General features: G+C 45.2%; 1 protein-coding gene across 4 annotated transcripts in view; it reads left to right on the forward strand.

Moving 5' to 3' along the window:
• Nucleotides 1-24,321, forward strand: part of TLN2 (talin 2) — a 460,005-nt gene that overhangs the window by 412,228 nt on the left and 23,456 nt on the right. For all 4 annotated transcript variants that reach the window (XM_030814511.1, XM_030814513.1, XM_030814512.1 and 1 more), the window contains 7 exons: nt 221-404; nt 3,348-3,473; nt 3,633-3,749; nt 8,581-8,766; nt 12,934-13,041; nt 22,540-22,645; nt 23,504-23,628. In XM_030814511.1, the coding sequence (XP_030670371.1) occupies nt 221-404; nt 3,348-3,473; nt 3,633-3,749; nt 8,581-8,766; nt 12,934-13,041; nt 22,540-22,645; nt 23,504-23,628 (952 nt within the window). The remainder of the gene's footprint in view (nt 1-220; nt 405-3,347; nt 3,474-3,632; nt 3,750-8,580; nt 8,767-12,933; nt 13,042-22,539; nt 22,646-23,503; nt 23,629-24,321) is intronic.

A 24,321-nucleotide genomic window follows, 5' to 3' on the forward strand; every position in this document is an offset into this window, starting at 1 on the left:
GTCAGTCGGCTATGTGAATGAATACTGGTTGACTTTCTTCTTCTCCCCCCAGTTTTGCATTTGTGGAAGATGAGAGTCCCTTGGTAAGGGGAGGTGTAACACAGCACTTCTTCAAAGCCCTTTAACAAAAGCCCCATGTGAGGGATTTCTTTTCTTCTTGAAGTAATCAAGCTTTGCCCTCTGTCTCTCCCCGTCTCCTCTGCCCTCCTGGCTCTCTCAGGGAGAATATTCTCAAGACAGCCAAGGCCTTGGTAGAAGACACGAAACTACTTGTGTCAGGAGCTGCGTCCACTCCTGACAAGCTGGCCCAGGCGGCCCAGTCCTCAGCAGCCACCATCACCCAGCTCGCAGAAGTGGTCAAGCTGGGGGCAGCCAGCCTGGGCTCCGACGACCCCGAGACCCAGGTACCAGCAGGGCCTGGGGAGTGCGTCCTCCTGGTCTTCCTGTGAACACTGCACACCAGGCCTCAGAAGAGGCCTAAGGCAGAACAGGAACTTTTGAAGTAGACAGTGTGTGTGTGAGTGTGTCTGGTTTGAGGAACCGGTAGGAGGCAGTCATCCAAGCGAGATAGTGGCACAGACTGTGGTGGTGGGGATGGAGACAAGCTGAGGGATTTGAGAAGAGTCTAGAAGGAAGGCTTGGCCTAGGCTGGTGAAGGCTGGAGCACGGCATGCCTGAGGGAGGAGAAGGAGTGAAAGGCGGCTCCTTGTGCAGCCAGAGCAGGGCACAGGAGCTCCCTGAAGGGAGAGCTGGTGTGGGCAGGGGGAGGTGGAGGTGATTGAAGTGCCGGAGCCACACACAGGTAGAACTAGTGAGTGCGCATGAGCCTGCCCAGGCACAGGGCTGTGGGTTCAGGGACTGTTGCCATAGAGGTAGGGACTGCAACCACACGAGAGGAAAAGCCAGGGAGTCAGGGCAGAGCCTGGAGGAATCCAGCATTTAGGGCCCCTTTACTGTGCAAGTGGCACAGGAGACTGAGAAGCAGCAGCTGCTGCAGGGAGGAAAGCCGCGGGTGTCATGTTGCCAGGATGGAGTGTTTCAACCCGCCAGAGACAGAGTTAAGAAAGAGGGAAGCCTGGGAACTGGTTATTGGCCTGTTGCGGTAACCATCGAGTGCCATCGAGGACATTGGTGTCCCCAGCTGCTTGTGTGGCAGCAGCCAGATGGGGGTGGGGAAATGAACTCAGCACCTGTAAATGGCCCGGGTGAGAACTTCGGTTCTCAAGGAAGAGAGATAAGAACTGGAAGGCTAGGGAAGGGCCCTGTGCGTCTGTGACTTCCGCTTCTGATATTTGGCAATTTCATCGAGATTACTTGCCTGTTCCTTGGTCCCCTTCCCAGACCACTGCTCCTCAAGGACAGTCACCACAGTTTGCTCATCTTTGGAACTTGCGCATGCAGCACAGCTCTTGGCACATAGTGGCTACTGGCTACTGAACAAGTATATGTTCACCTGTTGTTGAACTAACAGCCAACAAAAGTCGTTAATAAATGGATGATGCCTATTCCCAGAGCGCAAAATTAAAAACAAAACAAAACAAAAAAAAAAACTCTGCTCTCTATTCCCAGAACCGTCAAATGCCAAGCACTTCAGTTTTCACTCCTTAAACCATTCTCAGAAAACTAGTCTGTCTGGACAAAACTGGTTAGAAACCCCCTGCCATTCAGTGCCCCCAGGGGATGCAGTGACTGTGCTGGTTCACTTGAGGCCACCAGCTCGTTCCCTCACAGCACGACCCTTCCCTCCCTGACGGCACCCATGAGTGGAGCACAGCTCTGAGAGGAAACATTCCTTATGCTACCATTGCATCCTTTCTGTTGGATTTCTGATAACATCAGAGTCCAGATTGGCTGCCTTTTGGAATTCTAAGCATTCGCAAAAACCTCCGCTACAGGTGGCAGGCGCCTGTAGTCCCAGCTACTCGGGAGGCTGAGGCAGGAGAGTCGCTTGAACCCAGGAGGTGGAGGTTGCAGTGAGCCGAGATCACGCCACTGCACTCTTAATACGTTTTCCCATCTGAGATCCCAGTTTATCTTCAAAGCAATTTAATGAGGTAGATGGGGCTAGCAAGCTAATTTCACTGTGGGTGAGGAGCCGGAGCCACGCACACAGGCATGGCACAGTGTGGAGGTTAAGACCGTGGCCCTCATGCTCACCAGACTCTGAATCCCAACTCTGCCACTCCTGGGCTCTGGGAGTGTGGACATAAGGATTGTGGTTCGCACTCGAAAAGGCGGTGGCGAGGAGTAAATGAGATAATGTGTGTAGAGTGCTTGGCTCAGCACCTGAACACTGCCCTCAGTAAAGGGAAAATGTTTTTATTATTATAGAAGTAGGAGTTACTGGAGCTAGCGGACTGCGAACACTTAAATGCAGTGCCCAATATTGTGTAATTCCCATCTAGACCTGGTACTTTTCACTCTAAATCTGGCACTTTGAAAAGATGATCTGTGGTCTCTGTGAAATTAGAAAAGGAAACACAGATAATGCATCACATCCAGGTTTATGTGGGAAAATACCTGCATCTTCATTCCACAAGTATTTACTGAGTACCTGCTGGGTGCTCGTCCCTGTTACAAGCGTGAAACAAAGCAGAAGTCCAGGCCAAGCCTCCTGGAGCTTGCACTCAAGTTGAGGGAGAAGACAGATGATTTTTAAGTGAATAAATGATAAAATAATTCCACCTACTGATAAGTGCTGTAAATAAAACGGCAACCTGACAGTTTCAGCAATTGCGGGAGTGGGCCCTTAGCCGAGGGATGGGGAAAAGCCTCTGAGGACGTGACATTTGAGCTAAGGCCCAAGTGATGGAAAGAGCTGAGTCCCAGTTTGAACAACGAGCAAAGGCCCCGAACAAGAATGAGTTGAGATTTCCCATGGAGAAGAAGATAGGCCGACCTGTGTGCCTATAGCAGAGCACCTCATAGCCAGAGAGGCAGGCAGGGCTGCTGTGGGGCCTTGAGGGCCGGGGTCAGGTGGAGATTTTTACTAAGTGTTCAGGGTGCCAGCTAGGAGTGAGTGGTTTTGCCTCTCTGGTGTCCTTCATGCTGTCAGAGGCAGCTCATCTGCCAAGTTGCTGGCTAGGATGTTTTACATAAGCTGCACGTTTACACCTGACTTCTCCGTTCTGGCTCAGCTTCAGCCTCCCCTGGGCAGCTTTTGAGAGTCCTGAGTCCTGTATCAGAATCGCCAAGGGTGGCTTCCCAGGAGGTCTGCCATGCTGCAGACTTGAGACTGTCTTTCTCTCATCCCCTGTGCCCTGGCCTGCCCTCAGGCTGCATGCCTTGGTGAAGCCCACAGCTGACATCTTGACGCCTGCTCACCTGAGCTCTGCGCTCTCTTTTAGGTGGTTTTGATCAATGCCATCAAAGATGTGGCCAAGGCCCTTTCCGATCTCATCAGTGCTACCAAGGGAGCTGCCAGCAAGCCAGCGGACGACCCTTCCATGTACCAGCTCAAGGGGGCCGCCAAGGTAGAGTGGGGCTCTGGCTGGGGATGAGCACCTGAGTTCTCTTCTCACTTAAAAGAAGGAGAGGTGTCCTTGCTCATAGCATGCGATCCAGAAGTAAAAGGAGTCGGGGCTGGACCTGAGACACTGCACTATCTGTATTCATTCTCTCTTCCTATGCAGGTGATGGTGACCAATGTCACCTCCCTCCTCAAGACTGTAAAGGCGGTGGAGGATGAGGCCACCCGGGGCACCAGGGCGCTTGAGGCCACAATTGAATGCATAAAGCAGGAGCTTACGGTAAGGAGCCAGCAGTTACCTCCCTTGGGTACCAGATTCCCACAGCTGACCCCAGTGAGGGCTCATTTGAGGTTTTTTACCAATGAGGTTTTACCTAAAACACCTGAACTGAGAATGACCCTTCACCTGCCTGCTGGTGGCTTTATATAATTGAGACCCCATGTGTCACTGAGTTTGGCTGGGATTGATTTGTAATTGTAATCAAGGAGTTAATTGAAATGTATCACTTAGGACTATTCAGGTTTAGTTCCACTAAAATTATAGCACAAAATCAAAGCATTGTCAAAGATTCCTGGAAAAGGGGAAAGTGAGTATGACTGCGCTTACCTGGAGCATTAATTCTGTGAACAGTGCTTAGCCTTTCTTGATGCACGTTGCTCTTGGTACCCGCACACATGCAGAATTGGAAGTCTGCCGTTTGCTATTGGAAAAGCCTAGAAGCCTTTACCTGAGACACTTCCCTTTAAAATCCAGCTTCCTTCCGTTGGAGTCATCTGACCTGAGAGAAATTGATGCTGTTCTTTTCTGACTTGTTCCAACATTGCAGAGTTGAGGACATTCTGGAGTTACTGCAATGTGGATGATATCTGCTGTTCTCATGATCCCACAATGGTTGTGGATTGGCTCATTCTAATCCCCACAAATAGAAATATGCCAAAAAGAGTAGTTTCAAACAGATTTCTTTTTGATAGGAGGTCTGATCACAGATTCAACTTTTTTGGGGAAGAGGGATACCTACCTTTGCTGCCAATTGTTCTGTACCTTTAAAGGGTCACTTGCAAAGGCGACCTAGAGCACTAGAAACAATAGTAGAACAATTTTGCAGGGTTTTAGTGACAGAAACTTGGGTTTTCTTGTCATATCGTTAATGAATCTAGCCTTGATTGATATTGCGCTCAGTTCATGCTTTAAAGGAGAATCTAAAAAGTACAGGAGTAACTTAAAAGCTGGTGGTGCCTTAAGTATCACTGCCTGGCACTTGCCTGACTGCACAGGCTGGGTGTTTGCTACCAAAATCTGGACACAGCTCCTTTTTTGTTATTTGTTTATTTTTGATTTTTGTGGGTACATAGTAGGTGTATATACTTAGGAGTTACATGAGATATTTTGATACAGGCATGCAATGCGTAATAATCACATCAGGATAATTGGGGTATTCATCATCTCAAGCATTTATCCTTTGTGTTACAATCCACTTATACTCTTTTAGCTATTTTTAAATGTACAATTAAATTATTTTTTACTATGGTTACCCACTGTGCTATCAAACACTAGGTCTTATTCATTCTTTCTATTTTTTGTACCCATTATCCCTCCCCACTTCCCCACCCCTGACCTCCCACCTCCGTACTACCCTTCTTAGCCTCTGGCAACCATCCTTCTACCCTCTATCTCCATGAGTTCAATTATTTTAATTTTTTCTGTCGCAAATAAGTGAGAACATGCAAAGTGTGTCTTTCTGTGCCTAGCTTATTTCACTTAATGACCTCTAGTTCCATCCATGTTGTTGCTAATGATAGGATCTCATTTTTTTTTTTCCTATGGCTGAATAGTACTCCATTGTGTATGTATACCACAGTAGCCAAGATTTGGAAGCAACCTAAGTGTCCATCAACAGATGAATGGACACACATATACAATGGTACACACACACACACATACATATATAATATTGAAGAGATATCTGCACTCCCGTGTTTATTGCAGTTTACTTCATATATATGATCTTGGCTATTGTGAATAGTGCTGCAGTAAACATGGGAGTGCAGATATCTCTTTAATAAACTGATATCCTTTCTTTTGGGTGTATACCTAGGAGTAGGATTGCTGGATCACAAAGTAGCTCTAATTTTAGTTTTTTTGAGGAATCTCCAAACTCTTCTCCATAGTGGTTGTACTAATTTACATTCCCACCCACAGTGTACAAAGGTTCCCTTTTCTCCACATCCCTGCCAGCATTTGTTATTGCCTGCCTTTTGGATATAAGCCATTTTAACTGGGGTGAAATGATATCACACTGTAGTTTTGATTTGCATTTCTCTGATGATGAATGATGTTGAGCGCCCTTTCATATGCCCGTTTGCCATTTGTATGTCTTCTTTTGAGAAATGTCTATTGAGACCTTTTGCCCATCTTTTGATCAGGTTATTATATTTTTTCCTATAGAATTGTTTGAGCTCCTTACATAGGTTAGTTATTAACCCCTTGTCACATGTGTAGTTTGCAACTGTTTTCTCCCGTTCTGTGGGTTGATTGTTTCCTTTGCTGTGCAAAAGCTTTTTAACTTGATGTAATCCCATTTGTCTATTTTCATCAGCTATACTATTCTGGAGTAAATGTTTTTTTCCTTCAGCACTTTAAATACGTCATGCCCCTCTCTCCTGGCCTGTAAGGCTTCCACTGAGAAGTCTGCTGCTAAGCATATTGGAGCTCCATTGTGTGTTATTTGTTTCTTTTCTCTTGCTGCTCTTGGGATCCTTTCTTATCCTTGACCTTTGGGAGTTTGATTATTAAACTCCTTGAGGTAGTCTTCTTTGGGTTAAATCTGGTTGGTCTTCTATAACCTTCTTGTACTTGGATATTGATAGCTTTCTCTAGGTTTGGGAAGTTCTCTTTAAATAAACTTTCTACCCCATCTCTTTTTCTACCTCCTTTTTAAGGCCAATAACTCTTAAATTTGTCCTTTTGAAGCTATTTTCTAGATCCTGTAGGCATGCTTCATTGTTTCCTATTCTTTTTTGTCTCCTCTATGTTTTCAAATAGCCTGTCTTCAAGCTTACTAATTATTTCTTCTATATGATCAGTTCTGCCATTAAAAGACTCTTATGCATTCTTCAGTATATTAATTGCCACTTTCAGCTCCAGAATATCTGCTTGATTCTTTTTAATTATTTCAATTTATTTGTTAAATTTATCTGATAGGATTCTGATTCCCTCTTTGTGTTATCTTGAATTTGAGTTTTCTCAGCACAGCTCTTTTGAATTCTTTGTCTGAAAGGTCACATATCTCCAGGATTAGTCCCTGGTAACTTATTTAGTTGATTTGGTGAGGTTATGTTTTCCTGGATGCTTACAGGCGTTCATTTGTGTCTAGACATTGAAGAGTTAGGTATTTATTATAGTCTTCAAAGTCTGGGCTTGTTTGTACCTGTCTTTCTTGGGAAGGCTTTCCAGGTACTTGAAAGGACTTGGATGTTATGATCTAAGCCATATCTGCATCGGGGGGGCACACCAAGCTCAGTAACACTGTAGTTTTTGCAGACTCACAAAGGTACCATCTGGATGGTCTTGGATAAGATCCAGAAGAATTATCTGGATTACCAGATAATTACTTTCTCCCAAACAAATGGAGTCTCTCACTCTGTGCTGAGCCTCCTGAAGCTAGGGGTGGGGTGACACAGGTACCCCTGTGAACATAGCTTCTGACATGCATAGGCAGGCCTAATGGTGGTGATCAAAGAGGCTTGAAATTTGGAGCCATCCTGGGAAACTACAGACACATGGGTTATTCTAAGTATACCGGTGTGATTTAAAATTCACCCAGAGGCCAGGCGTGGCAGCACACACCTGTAATTCCAGCACTTTAGGAGGCTGAGGCAGGAGGATTGCTTGAGCCCAGGAGTTTGAGCCCAGCCTGGGCAACATAGAGAAACCATATCTCTGTGAAAAATTAAAAAGTTAGCCGGGTGTGGTGGCGTGAACCTGTAATCCCAGCTACTCAGGAGGCTGAGGTGGAAGACTCACTTTAGCCCAGGAGGTCAAAGTTGCTGTGAGCCGGGTTGACTGAATTTTACTCTGGCTGAATAAAATTCACCCAGATCGTGGGTTTCCATGTAGCACGTGCCATGAGGGCCACATTAGTGTGAAGGACTCTACGTGCGGCCTTCATTCCGCTGTAGCATTCAAGGGTGAAGTGGGGATTTGGGGTCCTAGACTGCTTAATTGCAGTTGCCCATTTTCAGCAGTGATGTTTGGCATTGGTTGGCATTCTGTGGGATGCCAACTGAGCCCACTCTTCTGCATCAGGGAAGCCTTCCTTGCTGAAACGTGGCTGCCTAGGCTGAAGACAGGGCAGCCCCACCTAGGCTAGGGGCCCTCATGTAGGGACAGATGCACATTCAGCACATACCCAGGGTACCAGTTGCTCATGTTAGAGAGCCAGAACAGATGAGCATGAAGCAGAAATGGGATATTGACTTACCATGGTGAATTTATTTTAGCCTCTCTAAAGGGGGTAGGTGGGTGGGTTGCTAAATAATTCACAGTGTCACCATGGCGCACTCAACATGAACACCTCTGCACAATTATGCAGTTATATTTATAAGACAGGCTAAGAATAGAAGGAACTGATGCTTCATTTCCCCCAAGCTCACATCCCCTCAGAGAGAGAGAGGTGAGTCCTGAGTGATGCGGCCGGGTCAGTCCTGCCCCAAAACCAGCACTGGGACTGAGAGTTTATGGAAACTGCCAAAGCACCAGCAGGGATGGCGGAAGAGAACTATGAAGCCATACAACAACCTTTCACAGGATGGGTAGTGTGTAAATATTGGGTGTCAGTTTCTGCAGACCAACAGGTTAACACTCTAGATACATCTCCCTCACCATATTGTTTCCGTGAATGCTTAGTGTAGGTGCAAGACGTTTGTCCATGAGAATCTTGAAAACAAGAACCATATTACTGTACTCAAATTTCTAATTTCCTGCCATGTGACAGTTCCTTCCAGTTACTGGCCCAGTTTTCAGACACAAGCTACAGCCTGGTTGGAGAAGAATAAATTATTTTTTTCTTTTCCTTTTTGATTTTTTTAACCTCTCTGTTTCTGACTTCCAGGTGTTCCAGTCAAAAGACGTACCTGAAAAGACATCATCACCTGAAGAATCCATAAGGATGACGAAAGGCATCACCATGGCAACAGCCAAAGCCGTGGCAGCTGGGAACTCGTGTAGACAGGAGGACGTGATTGCTACTGCCAACCTGAGCCGGAAAGCCGTGTCAGATATGTTGACGGCTTGCAAGGTAAAGACCTTGGCATTGTTTTGGATGGATAGATGATTCTCTGTCATGACTGTGTTGCTTGGTGTAGTCTGAAAAACGGGAGGGGCTCAGAACCTTAAACTTTGTAATAAAAATGCACACAGGGTCAGGTGTAGTGGCTCATGCCTGAAATCCCAACACTTTGGGACCTGAGACAGGAGGATCGCTTGAGACCAGGAATTTGAGACCAGCCTGGGCAACATAGTGAGACCTCATCTCTTAAAAAAAGTTTTTTTTTAAATAACCAAGTGTGGTGGTGTGTACCTGTAGTCCTAGCTACTCAGAAGAGTAGCTATGGCAGGAGGCTCACCTGAGCCCAGGAGTTCAAGGCTGCAGTGAGCTATGATTATGCTGCACTCCAGCCTAGGTGACAGAGCAAAACCCTGTCCCTTTAAAAAAAAAAAAATGCACACTGAATATGGCATATGCACCAGCCTGTGGGAAATGACTCTCTAAGGCAGTTTTGTGTTTGAGAGGGGATGGAGTCAGCCCTGCTGGCCCTAATCCTCCCCCTTCTTTCTAGTTCTTCCTTAATAGGCAGGAAGCCTTCTTGCAGAGTATGGTGGAGGCCCCTCCGAGGGTGGTGGATAGGGATTGCATCTCTTGGTTCCAGCTCCTCCAAATGGAAACTGTTCGCTCTTCCGCTGGACCCTTTCTTATCCCCCATAGGTCAGCCACTGTGCACTAGGGGAGGTGTTGCCATCCCTGGTGAGGAAGTGAGTTGGAGGAATACAGCAGAACTTGGAGAGCTACTTTGCACAGCCTGTGCTAGGCATCTTGGAAAAATTCCTCTGCTCCTTGGGTAGAGAGTTGGAGCAACTGCCGTGAGCCTGTGCTTGGTGAGGGAACTGTGGAGACCCAGGGCCTGGAACCTTTATTTTTGATCTATTAGGAAAGTGAACTATAAGAGCCCCCACCCCAAGCCCTCCCCCTTCTAGGGACAGCCTTGCCCCCAGGGACTCTGGCTTCCGCTCAGCAATCAATTGATGATCCCCTGCCATGATGAGTGAGGGCAGAATTGAAGACCAGCTCCTACAGCATGGGGTCTCAGGGAACAGAGCCATTCTTTGTGGTAAAGTGAGTTCTGCTGGAGTTACTGCTGCAAGATCCAACTCTTATGGCTTCTTGGTGGCTCCTCAGAAGTCAAGAGGGAGGTAAGGGAGGGGGCGATGACAGAATTTACGTGCAAGGGCCTGGCCCTGGGAGACAGTACCACATTTACACGACCCGTGGGTGTGATGGAGGGTGGAGAGAAGAGGGTGGGTTGGAAAAGACAGGGCTGGAAAGATTCCGCTTTCACATAGTACCCAGGGCTTGCCAGGTCAGGGAGTTAGGACTCTCTTTCCTGAGGCTACAAGTATTGGCCACTTTGATATGCTCAGTGGAGTCCACCTACCATAAGAGAACTTCCAAAGGGGTTACATCCTCAATCAAAGAGTAGTATTTACCTAGCAAGATAAGGCCTGCATGCATCGTGGTGTACACACATGGCACCTCAAAATTTTAGGAGAGCTGTCATATATATTCTCTCATTTGATCCCATATGAGAAAGGCGAGAGTAATTATTCTATTTGTTACAGGATGAAATGGGCTCAGAGAGAGAAGTGGCATGACCAAGGTCACGCAGCTATTTACTGTCAGAACCAGAACTGAAATTAGCTCTCCTGATTCCTCAGCCACTCTGTTTCTGCTACTCAGGGCCTCCCAGATGTAATGTTCAAGGTCGCTATGGTTGAAGAATGACAGATGCTTTTGACCTCAAGCTACAGACATGAACAGGGGAAACTGAACAGAAAAGAAACCATGATTAAATGGTCTTTTTAAAGGGAATGCAGCTCAGATTTTTAAGTCTCTCCTAACGTGTGCTCCCCTGTTTTCAGGGGAGGAGCTCAGGTAGAACAGTGTGGGTGCTATTTGCCCATCCTCAGCTCCTCTCTGTCATCTCCACCCTGGGACACGTTATCTGGGCTTTGCAGGACAAAATAGCAGCCAGAGCTCTGAAGCTTGAGTGTCAGCTTCACACACCAAAATCAGACTCGACAGGAGTCACTGCTGAGCCCCGATGGTCCTGTTAGTATAGGACTGACTTAGCGAACTCACTAACATTTCTGTTTCCCTTGTCTCCTGTATCCCTCACCCCTTTGCAAAACGAAATGAGGCCTCTGGCCGACAGGGAGCACATGCAATAATGTGTAGACAGGAAACCTGGGGTGCTGAGTGGTGGTCAAGACGGAAGCCTTACATGCCAAGCAGAAGGGCCGAGTCGCCCCAGTCCAGTTCTGCCTTTTCCCTGGCTACCCTACTCAGCCCACACACGGAGGGGCAGAAAATTACATACTGGCTCATCTTAGAATGGAAGGATTACGGCAGTTCCTTAGGCAGAGAGAAAGACTTACCTAAACCCTAAGTTAATTCTCATGCATATTTCTTTCTAGTCTTACTTTCATGTGCACATGTGTATATTAGATGTAATTTTATGTCTACTATTATAATTAATGTTATAAAGCTATTTCTGTGTTGCTATATTGCTGACTTTTTAATGACTACAAAATACCCTTAATGAATATTATCTTCCCACTGTTGACAGATATTTAGGCTGTCTGCATTTTTAAAAAATCATGAACTTTACTGCAGTAAACATCTTTGGGCATATCTGTTTTTTTCTGTGCTTTGGATTGTTTCCTTAGGCAAGACTCCCAGAAATAGAATTAGTGGGTCCAATGGTATAAGAGTTTAATTAGTGCCAGATTGTTCTCCCAAAGGGTTCTACTCGGTTACAGAGCCCCCAGCAGTGCATGCAAGCACCTCAGCTCCACCTCTCCCACTCCCTACACACAGGCTTGCTTGCACATAACCTGCTGGAAGTGACTCTGAGTAGCATCCGGGCCTGTGTCTTCCCACGGTGGTGTCTCATCAAACAGACATGGGGCCTTGTGCCTCACCGTTTGAGGCACAGGGATATGAGGATGAACAACAAGTGATGGTGGGTGGCTGGGAGCATGGCTCTTGGTTCCTGCCTCTGAGCCCATTAGTCCTCAGATGAGGAAAACCTGGCTCGTACATGACATGCTGGCCGTGAGAATTAGCCCCACTCTGTCCAGGGATTGGGGGTAAGTCAAGGGGGTAGCCCAAGGTATTCCCATCAGCACTCCCATTCCTAGGAAGAGAGGCTTGAGTGGATAAACATGAATCCTGGTCTTCCCCCTCAGCTTTCACCTTTTATCCCAATGTGTGATTTGTATTTGTCCTGATTAACGATCTCTTTGTAGTTTTATGTATTTCTGCAAGCCCCTCAGTTTCTTTCCAGAGGGAAGCTGTAGAAGGAAGGGGTAGGGTTGCTAGTTTTAATAAATAAAAAATAGGGTGTCCCATACTTGCTAAAAATTTTTTTTCATTGATTATCTGAAATTCAGATTTAACTGGGTGCATTTTATCTGGTGACTCTGTGAATGGGTATCCCTTCAGAAATGATGTAATCATGAATGACTCAAATTAGCAGGTCATAAGTACAAGAAAAAAGCTCAAGATGCTGTGTTAAGCATGTGTGCTGGTTTGTGTATCTCGACTTTTGTATAATATGAGATGAGTTATGGTGCCTCTAGGGTACTGGGGAGCTAGCTATCTGAAGTTTCCCAGGAGCTAGAGGGCCCTGGTCACAGAGACCTCACTGACTGCAGCATGGTCAGGCCCAGGGGTGAGAGCCTGGGCTTAATTAGCCTGTGAGCAGAGAGGGGCTTTCAGGACCCCTTAAGCTGCTAAAGAGAGGCAAAGCTGACCCTAGGTCAGTACGCCTCCAGCTGTAAGCACTGATCATGAATCTTGCCTGGATGTTTTTGTGCATGTGGAATTTTTTTGCATTTCAAAAAAATGTGGGGTGGGAAAAGGAGGAACAAAGGTCCAGATTGAGCTGTTTCTATCGTTTGGCCCCAGGGCACTAACAAAGTCTACACACAGACTGCATCAGAGGCCCTGCTGTGGGCAGGTGGGAGGTGGCAGGAGGACGTAGAGGAGAGATACCTCTTCTGTCCAGGGAGTCAGGGCAGTTTCTCAAGGTCACCAGGGTTAAGGTCTCCTGCCTCTGAGTCTAGGACTGCCCAATACTGCCGGCTTTTCCCATGTTAAGATTTCAGCATTCCTTTCTCTCTCCAGCAAGCATCCTTCCACCCTGATGTCAGTGACGAGGTGAGAACCAGAGCCTTGCGTTTCGGGACGGAGTGCACCCTCGGCTACTTGGACCTCCTGGAGCACGTCTTGGTGGTAAGAAGGCGCATGAGTCAGGGCTGGGGAGTAGCTGTGCCCCTCTAGCTGCCCTGGCTGATTCAAACTATGCTTTCCTTGGGAAGACCTCTCAGAGCCCTGTCCAGTGCCACTGTGAGGCTGAGACTGGATTGAACTGGAATCTCCCCTGATGCACTGATCCAGCACACTGAGCTAAAAGTGCAGTCTGGATGAAGTTGCAGTTAGAATTCAGGAAAGCCCAGTTCTCTCATGCACCTAAAAGGCAGGAATAGCATGTAAAAGGAGGAGGGAGCAGAGTGAAGGACAAAGTGGGCGGGCGGCCAGTGCCAACCTGAAAAAGTATCAGGAGGTCTTGTTAGGAAACCCCCAGTTCATCCTGCAAGGACATGGAAGGCTTCTGACGGAGCCATGCCAGCCTCCGTGGCAAGTGAGGGAGGCTGCCACTGCTACAAGTGGCCCATCAGCCCTTCACAACTTCCTCCCATCCTCGAGTGAATGGCTTAGATCCCATCGAGAATGACTCCCCCAGCCTAGGGTGCCTAGTGTGGAGCTGGGTTAGGAAGGCATAAGCAGAAGACACCAGGCAAGGGTGTAGATGGTCATGGCTGGTGGGCTGCCCACGTGGGAGCCTCAGTTTGTGCAGTTCGTACGGAGGCTTGACTCGCTACAGACCCTAAGGACCAAACCACGGAGCACCAAGAAGTAGGTACAATGTGTATCTGTCTCCGTTGAGTTCAGTAGCCATGTTTAGAACCATGTAAGGTCTAGGGCAGGCCTTGATAGTCAGGGACACCCCCAGAAGAGAGTTGATGATGTCTCCCCTCCATCACTGCCCTTGCTCTTACCAAACCTAACAAAAGAGATCCAACAAGCCACCTTTAGATACATAATTCACATATCTAGAGGAGGAATGTCAAGCCCTTCATTTGCTGGGCATTCTCAAGTTTTCTCATTCTGTCCTTGTGCAGCCATGAGGCTTATAGGCCAACAGAATGATCTGAGACCCAGAAAGCTTGTCCCTTGGTTGAAGTCACCCATCTATTCAGCAACAGAGCTGGATCCAAATCTCAATTCTTACTATTCCCAGCTCTGGGCATTTTACTGCCTCCTTCTTAGAAATAAATTATCTTCTGATGCTAAACATTTTAGGTCATTTAAGGGATCATTATTTTTATTCTTTATCCAGGTAACTATGGTCAATTCTGAAGTGCATTTTTTGGGAAAGTAGCCAGTCTGGGGTTACTGACATTGAGCTCCCAAAGTCTGAAGCCTTGTAAATAGAGATCAGTGTATCATATGTAGGCCAAAGAAAGACATCTTAGCCAGTCAGCATTCACAGGCAAGAGCCTCTAGCTAGACAGGTTGGGAAATAGTTAAAGTGTTCAGTCTGTAAGTGTGCCTAGCAGGAAATGGAGGTTAAAGAGAATAACACCAGCAAAGCTTTCCAAAGACCTCTTTTTCATTATGGAACAGTATATTCTGAGTCATATAGAACCTTGTTATAACCAAAAATTGGACAATAGGGTGCAATCAGTAGATTTAGAAGCTTCAAGTTCAAATCCTGGTTCTGCCACACAAATAGCTACATGGCCACTGTGTTGTCTGGGGTGCAGTTTCCTCAGATGTTAAACAGGCAGTTTATTAAGGATGAAATGAGCATGTCTGCAAACCTAGAGCTTTGTGGCCAAGCTAACATTTGCGGAATGCCTTATTAAAATCTGCCAAGAGCGGTGGCTCACGCCTGAATCCCAGCACTTTGGGAGGCTGAGGCTGGTGGATCACTTGAGGTCAGCAGTTCAAGACTAGCCTGGCCAACACTGTGAAACCCCATCTCTACTAAAAATACAAAAATTAGCCAGGCATGGTGGTGGGTGCCTGTAATCCCAGCTACTCGGGAGGCTGAGGCAGGAGAATCACTTGAACCCAGGAGGTGGAGGTTGCAGTGAGTCCAGATCACACCACTGCACTCCAGCTTGGGTGACAAAGCAAGACTCCATCTCAAAAAAATAAATAAAAAATAAATAAATAAATAAATAAATAAAAATCTGCCACTGGGAAGGTGCCATTTCTGGCTGGTGGGTGGTACTTGCTAACGGTAGGCTTGCAGCAGCAGTGCCCTCTGCCTCCTAAATGGGAGCTCTCCCCCTATGCTCCATTTTTCTCCTTATTTTTTCTCTCTCGTGCTTTTGCTGTTGTCTTGTTCATTTGGGGGGAAGGGAGGAGATACAGGGATCCTCGTATTTCCATTTCACTTCTCCCCAGTTCCATTTCTTAGTTGAACCATATTTTCTGCAGCACCTGTGCAGCATTGATAATGTACATGACATCTATGGGTCCAGGCCCTGCACACATGGGCCTCAGGTTGGCAATCTGTACCTTTGCCCTTGGTGAGTCATTTAACAAGAATGTCACCGTGTGGGGTCTGCCTCCAGCTTTATGTCTGACACATACAAAGGCCTGGATGGAAATGGAGTGAAGGTCTCCCCTTTCACTCTCCAGCAAAAATACAGCGGTTAGGGGAGAGGAATTCTCTCTTCCTAAGGAAGGGCAGGTGCCAGCACTTGTCTTAGGGAGAAGTTTCTCTCAGGGGAAAGGAAAATGGAGCTCTAACAGGGTCACTTCCCTGACTGCATGCCGACTCTAAACCCTATCCCAGTATCCGGGAATGAGGTGTTGGATCTGCTCAAGTGCTTCCTTTCTCGTCACTTTCCCTCTCCATGCCCACCTTGTTTGGGTGAGCAAAATAAGACAAGGCTGTCTTGTGTGTATGGTGTGCACCTGTCCGAGGGGCGGGCAGATGGCTGGCCTCCGCCTGAGGGGAGGCCGAGAGGCCCAGGATCTCTAGGAACATTACAGAAGGTCTAGGAACTCTCCCAGGCCACACATTCAGAGACTCCTGCTTAGTGGCCACCCAGTCGCTATGTCAACATCAGCCCTGATGGTAAACGGCAGCTTTTTCTGTAACAGGAAGAAGGGCACTTGCTGCAGGGAGACCCACCATCACAGGTCATTCAGGAGGTTTCATCTCATGGAGGCTGGAGATTGGAAGGAGGGAGAGTGACCACTACTTTCTTTGCCAGGGCCTAGGCAAGCACAGATTGCACTTTGTGGCCAGACGTGCTTCTCTGGTGACCACTGACATTTTAGTTGATTGATTTTCTGTTATGGATTCTTCCTTGTATTTTCTGTAGAATCAGGACTCTTAAATCTTATGTGTTACAAACTTGGGTGGTTGATATATCTGTTAAAAACCTGCCAGCTGAGTTTCTTGTCCTCATTGTATAGAATTATTGTCATTGTAGTTTGTAACTATGGTAGAAATATCAGTGTCCTAGTTCTCTAAGGCCATTCAGAGGTTTAGCGTAGCTGGTACTAAAATGAAATCACTAATAGGAAGAAAAGCTAAATGATAGTAAAACTATTCCTATAAAAGAAACAGAATCCATCTCATCTTTTGCAATAAGGATTTTTCCCCCTTGAGACTGAAAAGATCCAAATATATTTTAAGGATAAAATTGTCAAAAGTTAGCAACTAAGTATGAGAAGCAATGAAAAGGAAGATTAAAAGTTACCTCCAAAGTTCTCCAGCTCCAAGATTAGGATCATGGTAATGCTATTGACAGAGCAAGATAGAAGAAAGGGAGATTTTATAGATAAATCTATAAAATTTCCAATGTGCCTAAGTTTAATTAGGCACACTGTACATTTGATACATTCCCTAGATGTAAAGATGGAGGAGATATAGTTCTAGTGCTGGCAGTTGAAGGCTTTTATTCATGCATATGGGTTTTTTTTTTTTTTGGGACGGCGTTTTGCCCTTGTTGCCTAGGCTGGAGTGCAATGGCGTGATCTTGGCTCACTGTAACCTCCGCCTCCCGGGTTCAAATGATTCTCCTGCCTCAGCCTCCCAAGTAGCTGGGATTACAGGCACGAGCCACCAGGCCTAGCTAATTTTGTCTTTTTTATAGAGATGGGGTTTCACCATGTTGGCCAGGCTGGTCTCCTAACCTCAGGTGATCTGCCTGCCTTGGCCTCCCAAAGTGCTGGGATTATAGGCATGAGCCACCGGGCCTGGCCAATATGGGGTTTTATTAAGAGCATACAGTATAAAAGACAGACATAAAAGAATAGAGTCAAGGCTAGATCTTGAGGAAACATGAATCAGTAGAAGGCAGGAAAAAAATTGGAGAAATAATGGAAAAAAAGGGGACTTCAGAAATATTCGCTGAAAGAAGGGGAATATAAGAAAAAGACTTACCATTTGGGCTTTATGGTTGATTCATTAAGTCATCGTTTATTTTATTGACTTCCTTCTATAGACCACACAAAAGAAATATAAGCTAAGCACATAATGGCCCTTGCCTTCAAGTAGCTCCTAATCCATTTATAATCTAGTTAGTCTCCCTCAGTGGTCTTGGTTGTTGTTTATAGAATGTTAAAGAGTGAAACAATCAAAGATAAAACTATCAAAAAAAAAAAAAAAAAAGAATGTTCCCCCTGGAGGGTGACAAGTGCTGATGGCTCTGACATCCAAGGATGTGAATGAAATAGCACTATTTATTTATTTGTTTATTCATGTTCATGTATTTTTGTTCCTTAAAAAGCAAGACGGTCTTTGAAGAGTATTTTCTAATAAAAATATAGGCGGAAGACAAGGCTCTGTTTCTAGGGAATTATCATAAACATATAAAAAATACAAGTTCCTGGTAAAAAATTATAGAAACCCCCACAACAGTATTCGGTCACCTAAATTGTGGTGACATTGGTCATTGTCTTAGGTCTGCTGCCAAAAATAAGTTCGCATTCACACCGTTAGCTTTAACTCCTAGAAATCTGGGTTAAAATAAGGATAAGAAAGAGGAGTATTGTTTCACACTGAGAGTCCTGCAAGCAACAAGACTGACCGGCCAGTGCTGTAGGAAGATCCAACAAGAAATGAGGAAAATGAGAAAGCCCAAGCCTGGGAAGTAGTGTTCATTTTCAGCGGGGATTCTAATGACAATCAGAAAATGAAAGCCAAATTGCTAATCTAGAGAAGACATCAGAATTTTGTTGAAATTCTTTTTAGGGTAGAAGAAAAGAAAGTCTACTAAAATTTGATTAGTTATTTGCAGGTGATAGATTTAAAAAGCAATTAAAAACTGGAGATTTTGATTCTCTGTGTCTCTCTCTCACACACACACACACTCACTCACTCACTCACTCTGCCCTTCACTCAGTTCTTTGGTCTCTGCAGAAAGACTCTGTGATCATATGACCATGGCCTCTCCATTCTGAAAAACAGTTGACTTAAACCAGACTGTGCCTGTAGATCTTAGGGTAGTCTTCCTGAAATGCTTGGAAAATTGATCCCCTGTTTTTAACAATTCGAGGAGAATCAGTGGAGATTCCTGAGAGCTGAAGAAAGGTCAGATAATTGTTCATTTTTTACAAAAAGGGAAAGAGAAAATTCCAGAAATCAAGGTTTAGAGAAAGTGTCCAGCAATCTGCAGAAATAAGTTGAGGTCATTTTCAGGTGGTACATGGAGAATCGGGGATCCTCTTCAGTGAGCTGCTTTTCTTAAATCTCGGCACATAAAAATATGCATGAGTTTATGGTGTCTTAGCCTTGTCCTGTTAAAATATCTAGAGCCAAGGATTCTTAGCCTTTTTTGGTTGGTTTGTATATTTTAGTTTTTCTTTGGAAAATGCTTAAATAAATACAGAAACTAATAGCAGCATCCATGTACCCACCATGTATGATTGACTAATTTTGTTAACAGTTCATCCTATTTGCTTCAGATGCTTATATTTTAAACAAACATACCAATAATAATACATTTTGTATCTATTCCCCCTCCCATTCTCTCTTTCCCTCTGTTATAGATGCCAATGACTATCATGATTTCAGCATTCTTCATCTTTTGTGGGTCATGGGCCCCTTTGAGCTAAAAGCCCTGGGTCATTTCTTGCCTTCTGCAACCGTCATCAAAGAAACATCAGCACAGACACACAGATTGATCCCCCAACTGTTAAGAGGAGTCACAGACCCACAAAACCTAGTTAGAACCTTGAACCTTTTGGTATTTACAGACTCCAAATGGAGAACCCCTGGCCTGGGGAATCCTTTAGAGAATTCAGTTAACTCTCAACAAACACAGGATCTAATTTGGACAGAGCCATCTCCCCGCTGCCCTGAGAGCTGCTTTATGACGCTTCAGAGATGTCCATTTGAATGATGGTGGCCTCCTGCATTTGCTGTTTGCTGGTTTATCATAGAGGATTTGTATTGCAGGACAAAAAGCCGCTACTTTGCCTCTGCAATATGCATAGTTCAATATTTGCAGTTCAATATTTCTGCAAAACCAGTTTGAGATCTTTGGCAGGGCTAAAATTATCCTTGCTTCCACTGGCAGAGCTTTAATTTGGATCTGTCTATTGTCTGCTATCAGAAATCATGTTGACTTAATGGCAGAATAAAAATAGAACTCCTCTTCCCCTCCATTATCTAAAGCTCGGGTTCTTTATCAGGGCTGTTCCCTGTCTGAGGGCCGTCATGGTGTACACTTCTCACCAAGGGCGCTCTTTTTAGAGACAGAAGTCTTTCATCATTCCACTCTGTGGGAATGTTGGTAGAAGTATGTGAACAAACATCCTTCCCTTGTCTTGAGCTTAGGGGAAAATCATTCAGTCTTTTGCCATTAGTTATGAGTGTCGGCACCATACCTTTAACCCTTTGCTTATTCATGCTGTGTTGGCCACTTTAGAGAAACCATTTAACAATGCCTGTGGACTGCTTAGCTACTGAGATCCTGAGCCATAACTATTAATAACCTGGTAGTCTTACAGCATATATTGTTTCAGACAAATATGGTACAAACCTTTTGCAATTAAGTGGTGACAAATGCCATCATCTAAGTCTAGAGCAGTGGTTTACAACTATTAAGAGTCACCCAGGGAACTTAAAAAATTCTTAAGCCCAGGCCACACACCAGAAGAATTTTATCAGTAGCTCTTTATATATATATTAATTTGTATAATCTCACCACAGCTCTATAAGGGAAGATTGTTGTGGTCACTTAATAAACTGAGACTTAGAGAGAGGATAAGTACCTGTACACAGGTACATTGATATTGACTGCTGAACCTATGCCTAACTAAATTGCCTGCCCACTGGCTGTCTTGGAAAGTAAAAGGCATTTATCCCCCTTCCTTCTACTTCTCCATTGCTCTAGTGTTCTTTTGGAACTGGTCTAGGAAGCCATCATAGTAGGACTTGTCCCAATAATGTATTGGTCTGCTTTTCACTCATTAATTCATTTGTTCATTCAAAGGTCTGTGCTGAGTTCTTAATATCTGCAGAATGATATATATATATATATATATATATATATAGGCCCTAGTCTGAGAGAAGGAGAATCACAGAGCGGCTGGAATCATCATGGAACAGCAGCAAATATGAAAGAAGTATAAAAGATTATAAGAGGAGGGAAGATGAGGATAGATACATGTGAAGTAATGCTCAAAGATTATTGACTAATCCATTTGTGCGTACGCATAATGTCATCTGTACACTGCCGTGTCTAGGGCTGGTCATCGTGTAACCCATTGACTCCTCTCATCGGTTTTTTTCTAAGCTTTCTTTATAGTCATGGTGCAAAGGGGTTAGTCCTGGTGTCTAAAAACCATCTTTCCAGATTGCTGAGATAGACTGTGCTACCTGGGCAGGGGAAAGGAGTGTGGGGCACCAAGAAGGGAATTAACATTTAATGAATGTCTGTTGTATTCCAAGCATTGTGAGAAATACTCCCCATGTGTTATTCCATTCGATCTTTTTGTTTGTTTGTTTTTTGAGATGGAGTCTCGCTCTGTGGTCCAGGCTGGAGTACAGTGGTGCAATCTTGGCTCACTGCAACCTCTGTTCAGGCAATTCTCCTGCCTCAATCTCCCAAATAGCTGGGATTAGAGGCACCCGCCACCACACCCAGCTAATTTTTATATTTTTAATAGAGACGGAGCTTCACCATGTTGGCCGGGCTGGTCTCGAACTCCTGACCTCAGATGATCCACCCGCCCCAGCCTCCCAAAGTGCTGGGATTACAAGCATGAGCCACTGCGCCCGGCCTCCATTTGATCTTTGTGCCAGCCCTGAGACATAGGCATTATCCCAGCTTTACAGATGAGAAAACGGGTTTAAAACCAGTAATGGATGAAGCCAGGTTTGAACACTAAGTTTGTTCATTTCCAGAGCTGATGCTTTGTCCCCTACTCAGAGGCTCCAAAATTGTGCAGAGATAGATGGCAGTTATACTTCTCTCCCGACTGTCTGAACATGTCTAAATCTGAAGATCACCATTGGGAAACGTGAGAAAGAGATAACAGAAAAGAGCATTGGAGGAAGAATTTCAACATGAGGAAGGGATAGGATGGTGTGCACCAGAATTTAGATCCCTGGCGGAAGATGGGAAAGAGCTCTCATCCTGTGTCATAGTTCCATTCATGGATGAGTTTGAGAAGAAATCAGCTGGGGATGTCTTGAAGGTGTTTAGGATAGTCAGTACCTTTTTTTTTTAATCCATAAAAAACAGAAAGCAGAAGACAATTTTTGAAAACCTTTGAACTAATTCGAAAGAGGGCAAATCCTTAGGACTTCTACCAGGAGAGCTTGCAGTCAAAACTCTGGAAATGGATTGTTTTCTCAAGAATGATCCTCCTGATCAGTTAGTTGTTGCTCACTTAGGGATTTTGTCTCTAGGACTTGAGTGGCACCTTTCCTCTGGTCCTTTATTTTGTCACAAGTACTGATCGGCCCATAGCTTGGGGCTTTTGCCTTTACTCAGCATGTTCTTTTTTTTTTTTTTTTTTAATTTTTATTTTGTTTAAAGACTGAGTCAATCTCTCTGGCCCAGGCTGGAGTGCAGTGATACAACCACTGCTCACTGCAGTCTTGACCTCCTGTGCTCAAGAGATCTTCCCACCTCAGCCTCCTGAGTAGTTGGGACTATGGGTGTGTGCCAGCATGCCCAGCCAATTTTTAATTTTTTTTTTTTTTTTTTTTTTAGAGATGAGCTCTTGCTATGTTGACGAGGCTGGTCTTGAACTCCTGGGCTCAAGCAATCCTCCCGCCTCGGCCTCCCAAAGTGCTGGGATTACAGGTGTGAGCCACTGTACCCAGCCAGAATGTTCTTATAGTTTGGGTAATTTTCAGGCGCATGTGTGTGTTTTATGTACAAATAAAGGACAAATGAACGTCCAAATAAAAGACACGTAAGGACCTTGTCTCCTTTATGATCTTTAGGAGCTATGTCAGAAGGGACCTTAGAGGCACCACTGGTTCCCAACCTTTTATTTCTTACATGGGGAGATTGAAACCCAGTGAGTCGTAAGGGTTTTCCACAAGACTCTGAAGTCACTTGGGACAGAGATGCGACTTAAAACCAGGCTGCCTGACTCCACATCCACCAGGAGGAGTGTGCTTCTTTCCTATGCCAGTGGTTACTATCCCCCTCATGCCTCTGACTTGTTCTTCACCTGTAGATTCTTCAGAAACCAACCCCAGAACTCAAGCAGCAGCTGGCCGCTTTCTCCAAGCGAGTCGCCGGCGCTGTGACAGAGCTCATCCAGGCGGCGGAAGCCATGAAAGGTAGGCTGGATTCTCATGTCTTGGTGGAGGGCAGCCTCCCAGGCAGTGCTAACAGAGCAGACTGAGCAGAGGAAAAAGCACAGCCGGCAACGGCCTTTAGCTGGCAGATGCAGCCAGGAATACAGTGAGGACTTTCTGCAAGCAAATGGGTTTAGAGTTAGCTTGAAAAAGTAACATCCTCCCTGAAGCAAGTCTTTTCTCTAGTCTTTGTATTAAGTGCTTCTACTTAAATGGTATCCTCCACCTAGAACAACTCACTTCCCCTAGGAGTCTCCCCATTTCTTTTTTGTCTGCATTTTCATTCATCAGGATATTTATTCTCCTTCAAATAATACTTCATGTTTTGAAAATGATGCTATCTGAAAACATTGTTTGGACACCCTTTATGTTTATGTAGAAGCAATTAACCCACCTGGGAAAGGTCTTCTCACCAATTTCCTTTACTTTGAATTAAGGTGAGGGGTCATTCCTCCTGGGTTCCAGGGAAAAGAGAATGGCAAATTCCTGTGTGACCTACAGCATACTGTAGTGTCTCCTGAGGATGCTTACTTATATTCATGAGCTTTAAGTTCAAAGTCAGAGCAAGGCTCAAGCCTTGGTCCGTGAGATCATTTTTGAAGCTGCTTGGTGACTGCCCTGTGTGAAGGGCCATACACACAACTGATTTAGAAAACCAGGATTAGCACCCCCACCCCCATCCAGATGGCCTTTATGAGAGATGGAAGGAAGGTTCCTTAGGACAATGCAGGTCAGGCTCCTGGAACCTTCATGCATGCAAATCCAGATATTGTTTGTAATTAAGCCAGTGCCCTGAGGTCTGCAGCTACCAAGAATCACCTTCTTTTGGACTGATTCTAGGAACAGAGTGGGTGGATCCAGAAGACCCAACTGTCATTGCAGAAACAGAGTTACTGGGGGCTGCAGCATCCATCGAAGCTGCTGCTAAGAAGTTAGAGCAACTGAAGCCGAGAGCAAAACCAAAAGTAAGTGTTCATTTATGGTTGGCTGTCCGGTGTCAGTGGGTTCTTCCAGTGGGTGGCTGTGAAATGGAGCTAGGAGTGCTGCAGGGAGCTTGGCTCTTTCCTTATGGTCAGACTAGCAAGCAGAAAACCGGATCTACCTGCCTGGCACTGCTTTAGAGTATGGGGGTAAAAAATGGCTGATGAGTCTTTCAAGTTAACCACCCAGGAAAATTCCTCTGGGTATCCAAAGGAAGAATTGGGGCATTTGCAGTCTTGATTTAGTTCCATTATCTAAAGCAGGTGTTGGATGCTTTCTGTCAGAAGTTGCTGTTACTGGAGAGGAGATTGTTAGCCTCCAATTTTCTGGTTTCTCTTTTGCTTTTTACAAAGAAATAGCACTGCTGGGAATCAGAGGGCAATGAGAACTTCAAAAGTGCACCCATTCTAGGCTTTTTCAGTGTATGCTGGAGAGGATGGGTAGCTGCTATGTTTTTTCCATCTATGTTTGTCATGTAGATAAATGTTTAAAACTTAAGATTATAGGTATATGTGAAGAGGAATAGCCATTTAAAGGAAAGAGATAGTTTTGGATTAGGCAGGAGGAAGGACACTTTCCAAATAAAAGGATGAAAAGCTAGTGCTGTCTCCAGGGGCAAAGCCCCAACCCTGTTAAGCTAATACCTCCTACCCAGTACCTCCTACCCCACCTTCCAT

This window comes from Nomascus leucogenys, chromosome 6 (assembly GCF_006542625.1).
Source record: "Nomascus leucogenys isolate Asia chromosome 6, Asia_NLE_v1, whole genome shotgun sequence".
NCBI lineage: Eukaryota > Metazoa > Chordata > Mammalia > Primates > Hylobatidae > Nomascus > Nomascus leucogenys.